Source organism: Cyrtonyx montezumae, unplaced genomic scaffold (genome assembly GCF_038088225.1).
Source record: "Cyrtonyx montezumae isolate F1298 unplaced genomic scaffold, pur_monq_1.0 scaffold_8, whole genome shotgun sequence".
Classification (NCBI taxonomy): Eukaryota; Metazoa; Chordata; class Aves; order Galliformes; family Odontophoridae; genus Cyrtonyx; species Cyrtonyx montezumae.
Genome location: NW_027072089.1, coordinates 114,207,333 through 114,220,765, shown reverse-complemented (window position 1 = coordinate 114,220,765; position 13,433 = coordinate 114,207,333). Strand labels below are relative to the sequence as shown.

Below are 13,433 nucleotides of genomic sequence, written 5' to 3'. Positions count from 1 at the left end.
ATGTTGAATTTGACCTGCCTTACAGTTCTATATACCTCTCCAGAACATCTGAAAGGAAATTCGTATCTCATAATACAACAAATAAATACAATGCCAGAGAAGGATTTTTTTACATATATGTGTTGATATGCAAGACCTGCCTGGGTGCAACGTACTGTTGCTTTAGCAGGGGGATGGAGTCAAGGATCCCAGAGGTCCCTTCTATGGTTCTGTGATATGCTTATTTTCTCAACAGTCTGGAGTAAGATCTGTTGACTGTTCTAAATTTAAAATGTGTGTGCTTCTCATAATCTGTAGTTCTATGAAATGCCAAGTGTAGCCTAAAATACAGCCTAAGATACATGTTAAGGATTACCAGGTAAGTCCTATGCACAAAGTAACCCACTTCTGGAAGAGTGTTAGATTATTTGACCTGTTAATTAACAGAAGAGTATCTGTGACAGAATCTGAGCCAGTATCAGTTTTCATGACAGCGTGAATCAGAAGTAATTGTATCAAAGCCAACAAATGCTTTCTCTTACGTAGAATTAAATGAATTTTGGTACTCAATCTTGAAGCTATTGTTGTAAATATGTCTGTTTGTCACATTCTGTAAACTACAATCTTTGTTGTTCATGCAGTTGGATAAGTGTCCTTTCGACTGCACTAGTGGTGAGAACATTTAGAAAATTCTTCCATTAGAGTTGAACACAGTATGCAGTTATAGAACTAAACTTCATTAAATTAAATGAAACATTTCCTAGAATTCCCTTATAACATTCAAATATTATAATAATTTACTTTGATTTCTAGAGTTTCAATCCTCTTTTTATGTCCTTTTTGCCATAGTTGTTCACAGGTCTCTTGAATTACAGCTCAGCATTTTCAAGGCTTTTTTTAATGTAGGGACCAGACAGTTTTTCTGCATTCTACAGAGTAGGCAGCAAAATAAATAAATAAAAAATAAAAATAAATAGAATCTTTTATTCTCTGAGGCCCAGATTTCTCCTCTCTTATTCCACTCCCCACTCTGAAAAGTAGCAAGAGTGATGTGACTGTATTTCTAAAGCTACAATGAGGCTTCAAACACTGTGAGCCTGTAGAATGTATCCTCTTTTCCTTTACAAAGCATGAGAAAGTGGTTGCACTGAACTACACTATGTTGGATATAAAAGAATCACCTATTCCCCTGCACCAACAGATACTCTTACTTCTGTGCTGGGAAAATGCATTTGTGGTAAGTAAAGGGGGATGTTATGATCCTTCATGTCATTTTCCTGACCAGACTGCAAACTGCACTTCTAGCCCACTCTCTAGATCTAAAGTTACTGTTCCTAGATTTGAGGTACCACACATTAGTTTGGTATGAACAGTGATTTTACTGTTGTTTTATGGACCTAAAGGCGAACCTCAGCCAGAGAGTTCTGAAATGGATTTCTGAGTCATTTTTATTTTGCTCTCTCTTTCATTTAAGGGCCTCTGTCACCCTTCACACTGATACAATGAAGAATGCAGTCTTACAGAACCATCTACTTCAGTTCTACATTTGTTAAGAATTTCTTTAGTCTGTGTGAAACACCACAGCCCATTTAGGCACTAGTTCAGTCTTGATAGGTTGTGCCTATAACTGCAGCAAAAATGCCTACAGAAATGGCAGATGCTAGGGACAGAGAGAGTCCATGTTTCTTGCTGCCAAGGAAGAAGAGAATTAAGCAGAGGAGAAAAAGTCATCGATAAAGAGCCCACTGTGGAATATAGAAAGAGAAACCACCTAAAGGCTTGTGAGACCTCAGAAGGGGAACGCTTTCCTTGAGCAGAGATGTCTTAGTATCAAATTCTCTTACTTTGATAGTAGTCTGTTCTTTATGAACTTGAACAGTCTCTTTAGTGAGTATTGATATATATTGATAAATACAGATAAATGTTGACAATTTATTGATATATATTTAGCAATTATTGACATAATACTTATTGTCATATCAGGGAATAGAGAGTATTCAAAAGCTCTTTCCGATGGTAGGTAAGTCCAGGAAATCCATATGAAGTAGACCAGCTTTTGGCTACATAGCTAATCAGCTAATCGTCATGAACTGAGAGATCTAAATCACAGTGAAGATGTTTTTTATGTTGTAATGGAATGGGACACTCCACTATAGAGGTAGAATACCGTATGGTAATAGAATTGAAAATTATATTATGTAAATTCACAAATTTGATATAATTTCTACATGTTTTTATGGTGAGACTTGAATCCTGGACAGCCTCGGTAGAGTAATATAGAAGTTTGTTTTACAGCTAAAAGTACTACTTGAATATTCCCTAATGGCTTTATCTGGACAACATGGTATCCATCTACCTAATAGATGGCAGAAAGTAAAATTCTATTCACACTTGGCTAGGTACATCAGATGTTGCCAGTTATCATTAATGGTTGCATCTCAAGTTCATGCTTTATTTCTTTAGGAATCTTCCAACGAGTTGTGCAATACTGCAAGCATGGTGGCAAGGACTTACTGATCTTTCTAGCAAGACAAAAAATAATCTCTAAAGTAAGTGTTTTGCGTTTCATTTTATTTGTCATCTTTTATGAACAAATTACGAAATATACTTCATTCACAAATTGGAAATATTTACAGTTTCTTTACAACAAGGCATTGTTGAGGTTTTGATTTATGGCATTCTTAGAGCATTCTGTCTTTCAAAACAAAGACATTGGTGTTGTTTTCAGCACACTGTTCATTTACTCTCTGCATGTGAAATGGGAGCGTTTCGGAAGAGTAATTTGCACTCTCTTTTTGATACAATCTACTGGGCAAACTGAGGCTGGAGCATTTGCAGTGTGAGGAGGAGGCTTGTGCAGATGTGTTGCTGGTACCATGCCACATGATCTGAAGCCACCATATTACACCAGATGCTGCTGACTGGAGGACAAGAAGATTCTTCTGAGCCATCCTTCCTTTGCCTTCTTCTGTACTCTTCAGGAATCGTGTGGTTGGTCTAGATGTGATGCAGTTACATTATTTTTTTTCTGGTTTTTGAGTCTTCATAAGAGTCTTGAGAAGTCTGTTTCAAATACTATCACAATTCTGAAAAGTTTTTCAGACAAAAAGAAAGTATCCAGGAAGTGAATAAATACTGTATATCCGCAAAACGTTTAAGAGATAAATGTTGAACATGTTTCTAAAAGGAAAATGCAACTGTGCTGTTCTGCAGTTGTGACACTTGAGCCATGAAAGCTAAGATAATTCCATTCTCTCAATTTCTTGAAGTCATTTTTATTTTCCTGAAGAAAATTCTAAAACCACTTCATTCCACGGAACTTTAAAAAATCTCTCAGTATACACTTCCATTATAAATCAGATGTGGGCCACCATTGCTTAGGTTGTCTGTCATTTCCTACAAGAAGAATAAAAAACATTGATAAAAATTATGATTCACTCATGGTGTTTGGAATTGAGCTAGCTAAGATGGTAATAAATACTTAAATTCTGAATGCCAAACATGAAAAATTACATTTTTAAATTTAGCTTTATACATTTTACTGTAAAAGAGGAATAATCACATTTCTTCATATGCAAACTAAGTACACTGGAAAGCTTCTAGACTTGTCGATACTGGTTGAGTTGGTCATTACTCTCAGACCACATATAAAGCATTGATGGCATCCCTGCGTTTTGTGACATTGTCCTTTGAAAATGACTCAACTCAAACATCTGCAGTGATCTACAAAGGACAGAGACAGTAATTAAGTTTTCTTTTCCATTCAAACCTTTTTCCTGTGCTGACATACTACAAACAGATGCCATTTGATGCCAGCTGGGATAGACACTTTGTCATGTAAGTCTAGATTCAAAGAGGATCCAAGGGCTTTGATGCCTGAGTGGAGACTACTTGTCTTGGGATAGGACTGATTTTGATTTTCCCTTAATATGCCAGACTACACTTTTAGCAATTCAGCAGTTGCTGCTCAAATGGCAGATGAGTCATCCCAAAGAAAGGTGACCTGCTCATGAGTCAGAATCCTAAAGCACCTAAACTAGGATTTGTTTGGAGTTAGATTTTCAAACTCTCAAATTGCAGTTCAAACCATACCTGCTTAGTGGCTGTCTAAGCCCTCAGATGACTACATTCATTAAGCACTTCTCTGACCTTCAAGGCTGCAAAGCATCACAGAATTTATGCTCTGAACTGCTTGATTTCAAGCAGTCCTAAGCCTATTTCACACCAAATTGAATTAGGATGCAGAAATAAAGTGATCTGTTGCTTACATCCAATGACAGATCCCAGAGAACATCCAACTATGCCAATGAACACACATAAAAATGCAGTTTGGCCTATCATTTTTCAACTTAGACAGATAAGGTAATGGTACCACTGTTATGCTAGTTTTTAAAATATTTGCCTGAGAACCAGTAGTTTTTCTCTGCATGGAAATATTAAAATTCACCTCTTCTACCCCTAGATACAGTTGGAGGAAACGCTGAAGAAAATAGTTGTATTTTTTACCATTACCATGGAAGTTTCTATCAAGAAAATAAAGCAAGTTTCACTAGGCTAGAAGGGGGGAAGGATAGAAATAAAAGCCTTGACTCTATAATACAGTATTCGATTAACTTGATAAAGATAAGGCAATTATGGGGCCTAGTCTTTATTCCCAGTCGGCCCCTTTCAAATTCTTCTTTTAATTCAAATATTTCATTTATACATAGTATGGCATACACAGACCAGAACTCAAAGTTTCACATAAAGCTACAGTTTAAAATAGATCATGAAACTTAGTTGTTCCCTTTTTTTTGGGGGGGGGGGATTCTTTTTTCTTTTTCTTTTTTGTAAAGAAGAGGCATACTGTTCTCTACAAAGTAAACTTAGGGCCATGAAACCAGGCAAACAAACCGACCAATAGTTTGTAATCAAGCACAGGCTTCAAATAAGAGAAGATGTGTAAAATTTTCAAATTCTGAGCATTTTCTGTCACCCAGATCTCAGTTTGGTTACTGATGCTAGGTGTTTTTACATGGTGCTTTATTCTCCTTAAAAGCTGAAGGGGAACATGCATACCTAACATTTTTTTCTGGATCCCTGTCTGGAGGCTACCTGCTTGGAAACAAGGCAATACAGCTGCCAGCTTGTAGGCTACTGAAACCTTTATCAGGTATAAACTGAAGTTATTGGTCAGCTGGGAAAGGGAGCAAGAATGCCAGTGTAATTTAATATCAGCCACAAGCAAAAAGTAGTGCTCAGTCAGAAGGCTACCCCTGAGTGAGTGACCTGTGAGTGACGTTTCCTTGTCAGTTTTATCACTTGAATTCTCTGTAGACATTAACTATTCAAATATCATCAGAACTTCAGAAAATATTCAGAACCATTTATTTTCCCCAATATTTCTATCCTCAAAAATGAAAGTATTAATAAATCAAAAGATGTTGCTGAATTCAAGAAATGAAAGAGCACACAGATTAGAAGCAAAGTGAATCAATGGTGGCAACATCCAAATAGGAGCATTTGGATGTCTGTAACTAGGTCGAATATTTTAAATACTCAACTTACTTCCAGATTGCAGCATTCACCACATGGAATTATGTCACCACCTGGAAGCACCATTCATGACCCAGAGTGACATCACAGCATCAGTCAACTTTGATTAACTGAAACTGTTACTTCCTCTTAGAGACGGCACTTCCTGAAGTGACATAACAATGTGGTAGCTCCCTAGTGGTCAGCGTACCTTGGAGGTAACTCTGGTGTCGGGGGAACCACCGGGCAGCTGGGCAGGTCGGTTATTTCAATACCCCTCAATCTCTAATATAAATATAACAATTATACAATAAATATAGCACAAACAAATACACATGCAGCACATGTCTATATTACTGTATACCAGTAGAAATATACAAAATAGTTTTATATATAAAACACTAAAGCTATTTTAAAATTAGAGCCTAACTTAATATAACTTTTTTTAAGTTGCCTTCATTATTTTTTAAGGGCATGCCTTGAGCATACTCAGACCTATCATCAGCAGGCCATCTGTAGATCTGAGAAGTCCCAGATCAGACCAACTACACATGCATACTTGATTCTACATACATGCAGCAAGTCCACCATTGGTGGAGCTCATCTCACATTCACTAAGCATGTGCAATAAAGTTGTTCTGCTCTTACATCATGGACCTTCACCCAGGGTCAGTGGGAATCTGGCAGTTCCTCACAGCTACTTGTCTAAAACCTCAGTAGATCAACAGGCAAGGAAACAGGGCGGTAAACCACTGCTATATATATTTATCTCCTGCCCAAACTGATAGGATTGGCAGTTACTCACTGCTTGAAAGACTTCTTGCTAAACCATTTCTTTTGTCTATACATTTCTCTTTTTGTCTCAGATGGACTTAATTTTTGTTTTTACTGGGGTAAGAGCCTCTTTGAAAGGCAGGATCTGGCCTACCATCTGCAAGATCATGATAATATTTGCCTATGTAGTTCATCAGAATTATGCGTCATTTTAAAATGAGAAGGAGAAATGTATTTCTTCCCTAGATTTTATTGCACTGTTTTATGTTGCTGTTATATCGTATACTAAATAATTTTAAAACCTTGTTTCAAACATTTTCTAAGGTGAATTAATCTGAATTTCTGCTTGGATTCTCATTGCAGATAAAAAAATATAAGAATAGCAGAAAGTAACATTTACTGAATGGACAATTAGGTACTATATTGTGACCAGGGAAGACGTTCTACGGTCTGAATGAATTAATCCTGTCTCTCAAAGTAGCTGAACTTAGCTGTAATGTAAACTGGCTAGTGGCAGTTTAGATGGGCAGTCCACGTGAGTGTTGTTCATTTTGCTAGTCAATTCTCAAAGTGGATACTAAGCCAAAACATAAAGAACAGGGTGTCAGTAAACATTTTTACTCCTTGAAAATTAATACAATTCCTAATTTCACTTGTAATTTCAAGAATTGCATTAAATTTATTTATTTATTTGTCCTTATATACTCAACTTTACACTGTGGTAAGCTTTCTTTAGGCAGAGAAAGGCGATAAATGCTTGCTGCTGCTTCAAGACAGACCAGTTTCATTTAGGTGTCTAAGTATGCCCTTAGGTGCTTGGGTTTAGTCTTCTAGGTCTGTGAGCTATGGCTTTTGTGTTTAAATAACCTACTTTATAAGCTGAGTACTTGGGAGAGGGAGAAATTTATTAAACCTGGAAGCATGCAATGATGTGGTTACAGAAAGCATTCCGTGCTTTTTCACGGCACAGTACATGATAATCCATATTAATAAGGCTTCCAATTATTTATGAAGTGCTATATTTAGCAGCTAAGCCCCTGGATAGCTATACAATGGAATTACGTTGAAAATGGATGTACTTCATTGAAATGGATGTACTGCAAATATAAAGTACCTAAAAATAGCTCCATATAAGCGCAACATAATAAAGCATACGCAGAATGGCAGTGTTTCATTTCCCAGAAGTTCTTTCTCATATAAAACTGAAACTTGAATACACTTACTGCCAATTTTATACATTAACACATACAGTATTTTTTTTTAAGGGAAGCAGAACAAGTAAAGAAAAACACACAACTCACTTTTTCTGCCATTTCATGGGAGTGATGCAATGAATGTTCTCTTTCTGAAAACATTCGCCTTTGTTCATAGCTGGCTAGACGACAAGTGAGCCATGAAGAAAGGGTGCAACCACCAATTCCAATGCATGCAAGAGACATGGAGGCAAGATGCAAAGAATAGAGAGCAGACGACTTCTTTGTGAGAGCACGAAGAAATTGAAAATTTAAAATTCCTCCAATTAGTCCACAGATGCAACAGGCAGAAAAAAGTATCATCTGTCAGGAAAGACAAGAGGTTATGTCACGGTAACATTTCTCAGAGACAGATTCATTCATATAAAAAAAAAATGAGAGACCAACTCAATGTGTTGGGATTGCAAAGCCCTTCAATAGCGTTCATTTTTTAACTCCCACAGCTCCCACACAACTCTAAGGGAATACAGTACCCTCTTGTGTACAAAAGCTAAGACTGATGTTGCGCAGAAGACGAAGTTTGGTAGACTGAGTTGCAAATGCTAAAAAAATAATAAATAAAAAGCTACTAGGATACAAAGCTTCTGATTTCCAGGCTTTTGTTCAGAACAATAATGTAACAGAATGGACCATAGTTTTCTATTGTGCAGTTTATCACCAATCCTCACAAGTGAATGCTTCACGTATTTGCAATTCGCTCTTGATTGTATAACAACTGTCTGTGCATCTCGTTTGATTCTAATTTGTTCAGTCTAATGGACTGACTAATTTGCAGACTTCCTACAGTTTTCGAGGGGACTCCAGATGTTTTTAAGGTGAATGTGCTGGCCAAAGAAGCAACAGAAACAAATTTTGAGGCATCTCTACAGCAGTCTAGAGCTGACTACATTTTATACGTCTTTTTTTTTTTTTTAATGTAGTTAAAATGCTTTTGTGAAGTGAAACAGGCTGCCATTATTGAAACATATTTAAAGACTTCATTACTATAATCACAATGCTACTTCTAGTTCAGGATGTCTTTCAGCCACAAATCACTTGAGGTTAAAAGGTCTTATTATGGATCTATTGCTGAATGACTGCCCTTTTCAGTTTCCCAAATGTTGATCTAGATGGGCCTGCGATATAACTCAGTATGGTTTTATATATCTACTGATTTAATATTAAATACAAAAGTTCGGTGGAGCTTCATAGACCACTTCTGTACACAACTGAGTTGAGAATTTTGTCAGGAAGGTGGCAATCAGACTGTATTCTGCAGTCCATCAGGAAGTGACTACTGCTTCAGACCACCAGAAGAGGCAGCTTTTAGAAAATAAGTATGGTCAACATGTTTTAAAAAATGACACTGTCATTGAAACAGACTTTAGAGTAACTCATTTGTATTCAAAAATAGTAAGAGAGAGAGATTGATTCCTTTCACACTTATACTTGTTTTACAAGATTTCCATGTGTACACAGCAGGACATCCAAACTGGCTGAGAAGACATTATCATTTTCAATAGGGCCAGGTCCTTAACTTAAAGACAGAAGGTTTGCAGTGACAAAAGGTCAGTTGCAATCACATCTTTTTGCTGCAGTCAGAAAAATGACTCTACTTTTGATTCTTAGTAAAAATAAATCTACATAATTATAAAAGTGGCTTTTTCACAATTCTGATTGCAAACAAGAACTTATTAACACCATGAACAGTAAACAATACCTAAAATTAAACTTAGTAACTTCACTGAGGTGGTATCATAGTCATAACCCACTTTACAGAAGTGAGTTCCAGAAGGAAAGAAAATTTAATCCAGTGTTGAGGAACTCTTTCTTGATCTGTCATAGTTTTCTGTCAAGAGTTCTTCCATCCTCACAGGGAAAATTAGGGATGTATGGCTTAAATAATCATGACATAAACAGGCCATTTCAGAGCTGCCTGGTATTGCTTGGGGAAGCCAAGGTCCTGATTGCTTTATTTAGGCTGCTGGCTTGCAATTTTTACTGATTTTTTTTCTATTCAGAAACTCTTGTAAACAATACATCTCAAGTAAAAAGTGCAAGTTAGGTAAGTATGCCTTTCAAATACTTATATGTTATACATGTATTGGAAAAACTTACGATAAGTCCAGATTTTTTTTTGGCACACAATATTCCACATATGCCACAAAGCAGAAACTGAAAAGAGAAAAACAAAACAAAACAAAACAGAAAACAACACAATTATTTCATCATTAAGGTCTCAAATATAAATCCTTCTCATTTGCTATAGTGGTGACCACAACAGTAGGTTAGGCAATCAATGATCATAGTCGTCAGCATTTTCATTACAAACCTTGTATTTCAGGAAGTTGTACTCAGCTCTAAACACACTTATCAAAGCAGAAACTAGATTGAAAAGGCAGACTAAGGATGATTAAATTAAAAAAAAAAAAAAAGAAAAAAAAGAGAAAAAAGAAAAAAGAAAGTTTGAGGTAATAATTGGTGATCTGAATCCTACTTCATCTACTATCAAGCCTACCTAACTCCCTAATTCTGAAGTGTGAACTACTGAGGGACCATGTATAGAATCTTGTTCTCAACACAGTAGAACTCTGAGCAAGTAGTACAGGTCAGTTAAGTCAGTGGGTGCAAATGTAAATACTGAGGACATCTGCTGATGTGATTACAATGAACATGCTGTAAAAATTGTTTCAGATTCTAGATAGTCCATATTGCAGGAGATGGCATGAAGGTATCTGTTCTTTTTCGTGCAGTTCCCTTTTACAAACAGATTTGACAGTTACAACTTCAAGCATTAGGCAAAAATTTATTACGAAAACCAAAAACATCCTCCCAGCTGCTGATATGAATAAATCTTAATGTGCTTTAATGACTTCTATCAAAGACCAGTGACATTCTCTAGTGACTATTTTTCCTCCTGAAGAAAAGTTTAGGAAAGGGAGCAGTGAATAGTTCCTGAAGGAACAGTCATGGCAGAAACAACACTAGTTGTATTAAAGCATCAAGATTTTCTCAAGGTGTTTGTAATTCTGTCAGAAGATTCCTCCAATACCTCATAAACTCTGTGATTAAGAAGTCCATACCATTAATTTTCAGTAAAACTAACCCTACATTCTTATTGGGAAGTAATTCTGTAGTTTTAAGACTGGATTTTTCCAAATCCTTTTTACACTGAGGTTGGATTTCTAGCAAAAAAACTTCAGTTTATCTTGATCTAGGATTAAGTCACGGAACAGGCCTGACTATTACATGAACAGTTAAACAAAAAAGACAAGGGAAAGGGATAGGGATAGGGATAGGGATAGGGATAGGGATAGGGATAGGGATAGGGATAGGGATAGGGATAGGGATAGGGATAGGGATAGGGATAGGGATAGGGATAGGGATAGGGATAGGGATAGGGAAAGGGAAAGGGAAAGGGAAAGGGAAAGGGAAAGGGAAAGGGAAAGGGAAAGGGAAAGGGAAAGGGAAAGGGAAAGGGAAAGGGAAAGGGAAAGGGAAAGGGAAAGGGAAAGGGAAAGGGAAAGGGAAAGGGAAAGGGAAAGGGAAAGGGAAAGGGAAAGGGAAAGGGAAAGGGAAAGGGAAAGGGAAAGGGAAAGGGAAAGGGAAAGGGAAAGGAAAGGAAAGGAAAGGAAAGGAAAGGAAAGGAAAGGAAAGGAAAGGAAAGGAAAGGAAAGGAAAGGAAAGGAAAGGAAAGGAAAGGAAAGGAAAGGAAAGGAAAGGAAAGGAAAGGAAAGGAAAGGAAAGGAAAGGAAAGGAAAGGAAAGGAAAGATAGTTTCTATACATCATTGTAGGCTATATTAGAATATGTTGCATATATTTTTTATTTACCCTCCAAAATTTTGCGGTTTCAGTATCTCAGTTGCAGAGCTGCTTCAATATATAATTTATCTCCCTTTCAAATAAAATTGTTCATGCATGTAGCTAGGTGTAAACCTTGAGATGTATTTTCGCACTGAGTTAGACCCACTGAATCAGTTTCCAACAGTTAAAATAGTTAAATGCTGCATATTATTTACCAGTCCACTATGAATGGGATGTATGGTATAAGAACATAATACCAATATGATCATAGAGAGGGCTGAGTCATGCACGACATGGCACTGAATGGCTCAGGACACAAACTCACAACTGGAAATTGCCGGAAAAGCTGAAATAATAATAATAAAAACAGCAACAAAAAACTAACATGAACAGCTCTGTCTGTTGTTTTCTCACAGGCAGAGGAGCTCATAACCAGCATACCTGCTTTGCAAGGTTTTACTCAAGTTTTCTGTAAAGTTTTAAAATTTCACTTCCAATTCACTCTAAATCACCTTTTCATAGAGCGGTATATTTATATTACCTAGAATATTTCCCTCTTGAAATCCAAAGATATTGAATAGGGTCATTTGCAGGACATAAGATGCAGACTTCCAAATAATAATGAATGATTATGTTATTATATATATGTTGAAGTATTTGAAGGGACTACCTGGAGTAAGAGTCTCTATCTTCTGTATGCATTTTCTTTCTCTGTACATCTACTATATATACACAATAAAGAAATAAATATGGATAAGAAATACAACAGTATAAGAAATATGGTGTTCTGTATTGGAAAAACTCAACAGAGAATTCAAAGGAGTTGGTTGTTCCTGGTTCTCAGTATTCTTCTCTGTAAGCTTGTAGAAGTCATGCCAAAGTTTTATACGACTACAAGACAAGCAAGTTGTAAAACTGAATGAACTAGTGTGCATGAACATACTAAAAAGCATTGATGAAAAAAATTTGGGGTGTAGCAAAGAATAACTGTTACCTGTTGCTGTTTTGTTACTTTTTATTTTTTATAGATAACAGTGATCAAGTGTAGAAACAGGCTGCCCTGGGTAGTGGTGCATCCACCGTCCCTGGAGGTTTTCAATGTAGATGTGGCACACAGGGGCGTGATTTTGTGGACATGATTTGACAGTTGAACCAGATACTTTTAGTTGTCTTTTCCAACCGTAATAACTCTATGATTCTATGATTCTCAGAGAAAAGTTTTGTCCAAAAATCAGTATGATGATTTATTTATAAAAGTAGTCATTTTGCTATTAAAACCAATGGATGAATTTGAACAACAGTATCAGACAATTAAATCTCATGCAACACTACTGGAAAAAAAGATGGAAACATGCTTTACAGAGAGAATATTAGCGATACCCAAAGAACAAAATCACTACTCAGAGTTGCCTTAGTCAGGCTTCTCAGTATAGTGACCTCTAGAAAGGTTAGGAAGTCAATGGGACATTTTATGATTGACTGTAATAATTTCATTTTGACAGACTAACTAACAGCTCAGGATTTTTTTTCTTGGTGCTAAAGTAATTTTCTTAATCTTTTCGTGCTCCTAGTCAGCAGTAGTGAAAAGTAGATGAGAAAAACTATTTTGACTCTTTGTACCACAAAAAGATTGTGAGTATACATCAGTCTCAAAAGGAATTTCCTGTGTTTGTTCTAGTTTATCTTTCAATTTTGAGCTCTTCTCTTTTATAATACTGCTAGCTGGAATACAGACATCAGGGGCTCTGCTGTATTGCCACTCCCTGTCTATTCTCGGTTATCTTGGAAGATTTCATCTTCATGTTGATAAGCCATAACATTTGAACTTGGCTTGTAACTGCTGAGCTACTTTTGACTGCAGTTTATGCATGCCTAACTAATACTGTCATGTTGAGGAATTGCTCCCTTCTACACGGGTATTGATTATATTCAGGCAATTTACCAACCTCTTGGACTCTTTAATGTAGTTACATTTTCTAGCTATGTCAAACCCGAACTAAGTTAAAGCAAACAGACCTGTGTTAAAATACAGTAAATCAGGAGTGGAAAAGAAATTTATCATTGAAAATAAGCTCCTTAAAAATAAGAGTCAGTTGTTCCAGTAGTCTCAACTCATACTGTGAATAAAG

At 36.4% G+C, this 13,433-nt stretch overlaps 1 protein-coding gene across 6 annotated transcripts in view; it reads right to left on the bottom strand.

The window, feature by feature from the left end:
* Nucleotides 1–2,547: 2,547 nt before the first annotated feature.
* Nucleotides 2,548–13,433, bottom strand: part of TMEM196 (transmembrane protein 196) — a 105,182-nt gene continuing 94,296 nt past the window's right edge. For 4 of the 6 annotated variants that reach the window (XM_065751805.1, XM_065751800.1, XM_065751801.1 and 1 more), the window contains exons 2-5: nucleotides 9,618–9,674; nucleotides 7,569–7,823; nucleotides 5,705–5,778; nucleotides 2,548–3,375 (exon numbers count right to left, since the gene is read on the bottom strand). In XM_065751805.1, the coding sequence (XP_065607877.1) occupies nucleotides 3,369–3,375; nucleotides 5,705–5,778; nucleotides 7,569–7,823 (336 nt within the window). In that variant the 5' untranslated portion in view covers nucleotides 9,618–9,674 and the 3' untranslated portion in view covers nucleotides 2,548–3,368. The remainder of the gene's footprint in view (nucleotides 3,376–5,704; nucleotides 5,779–7,568; nucleotides 7,824–9,617; nucleotides 9,675–13,433) is intronic. The other 2 variants (XM_065751803.1, XM_065751804.1) reach the window with 1 other exon arrangement.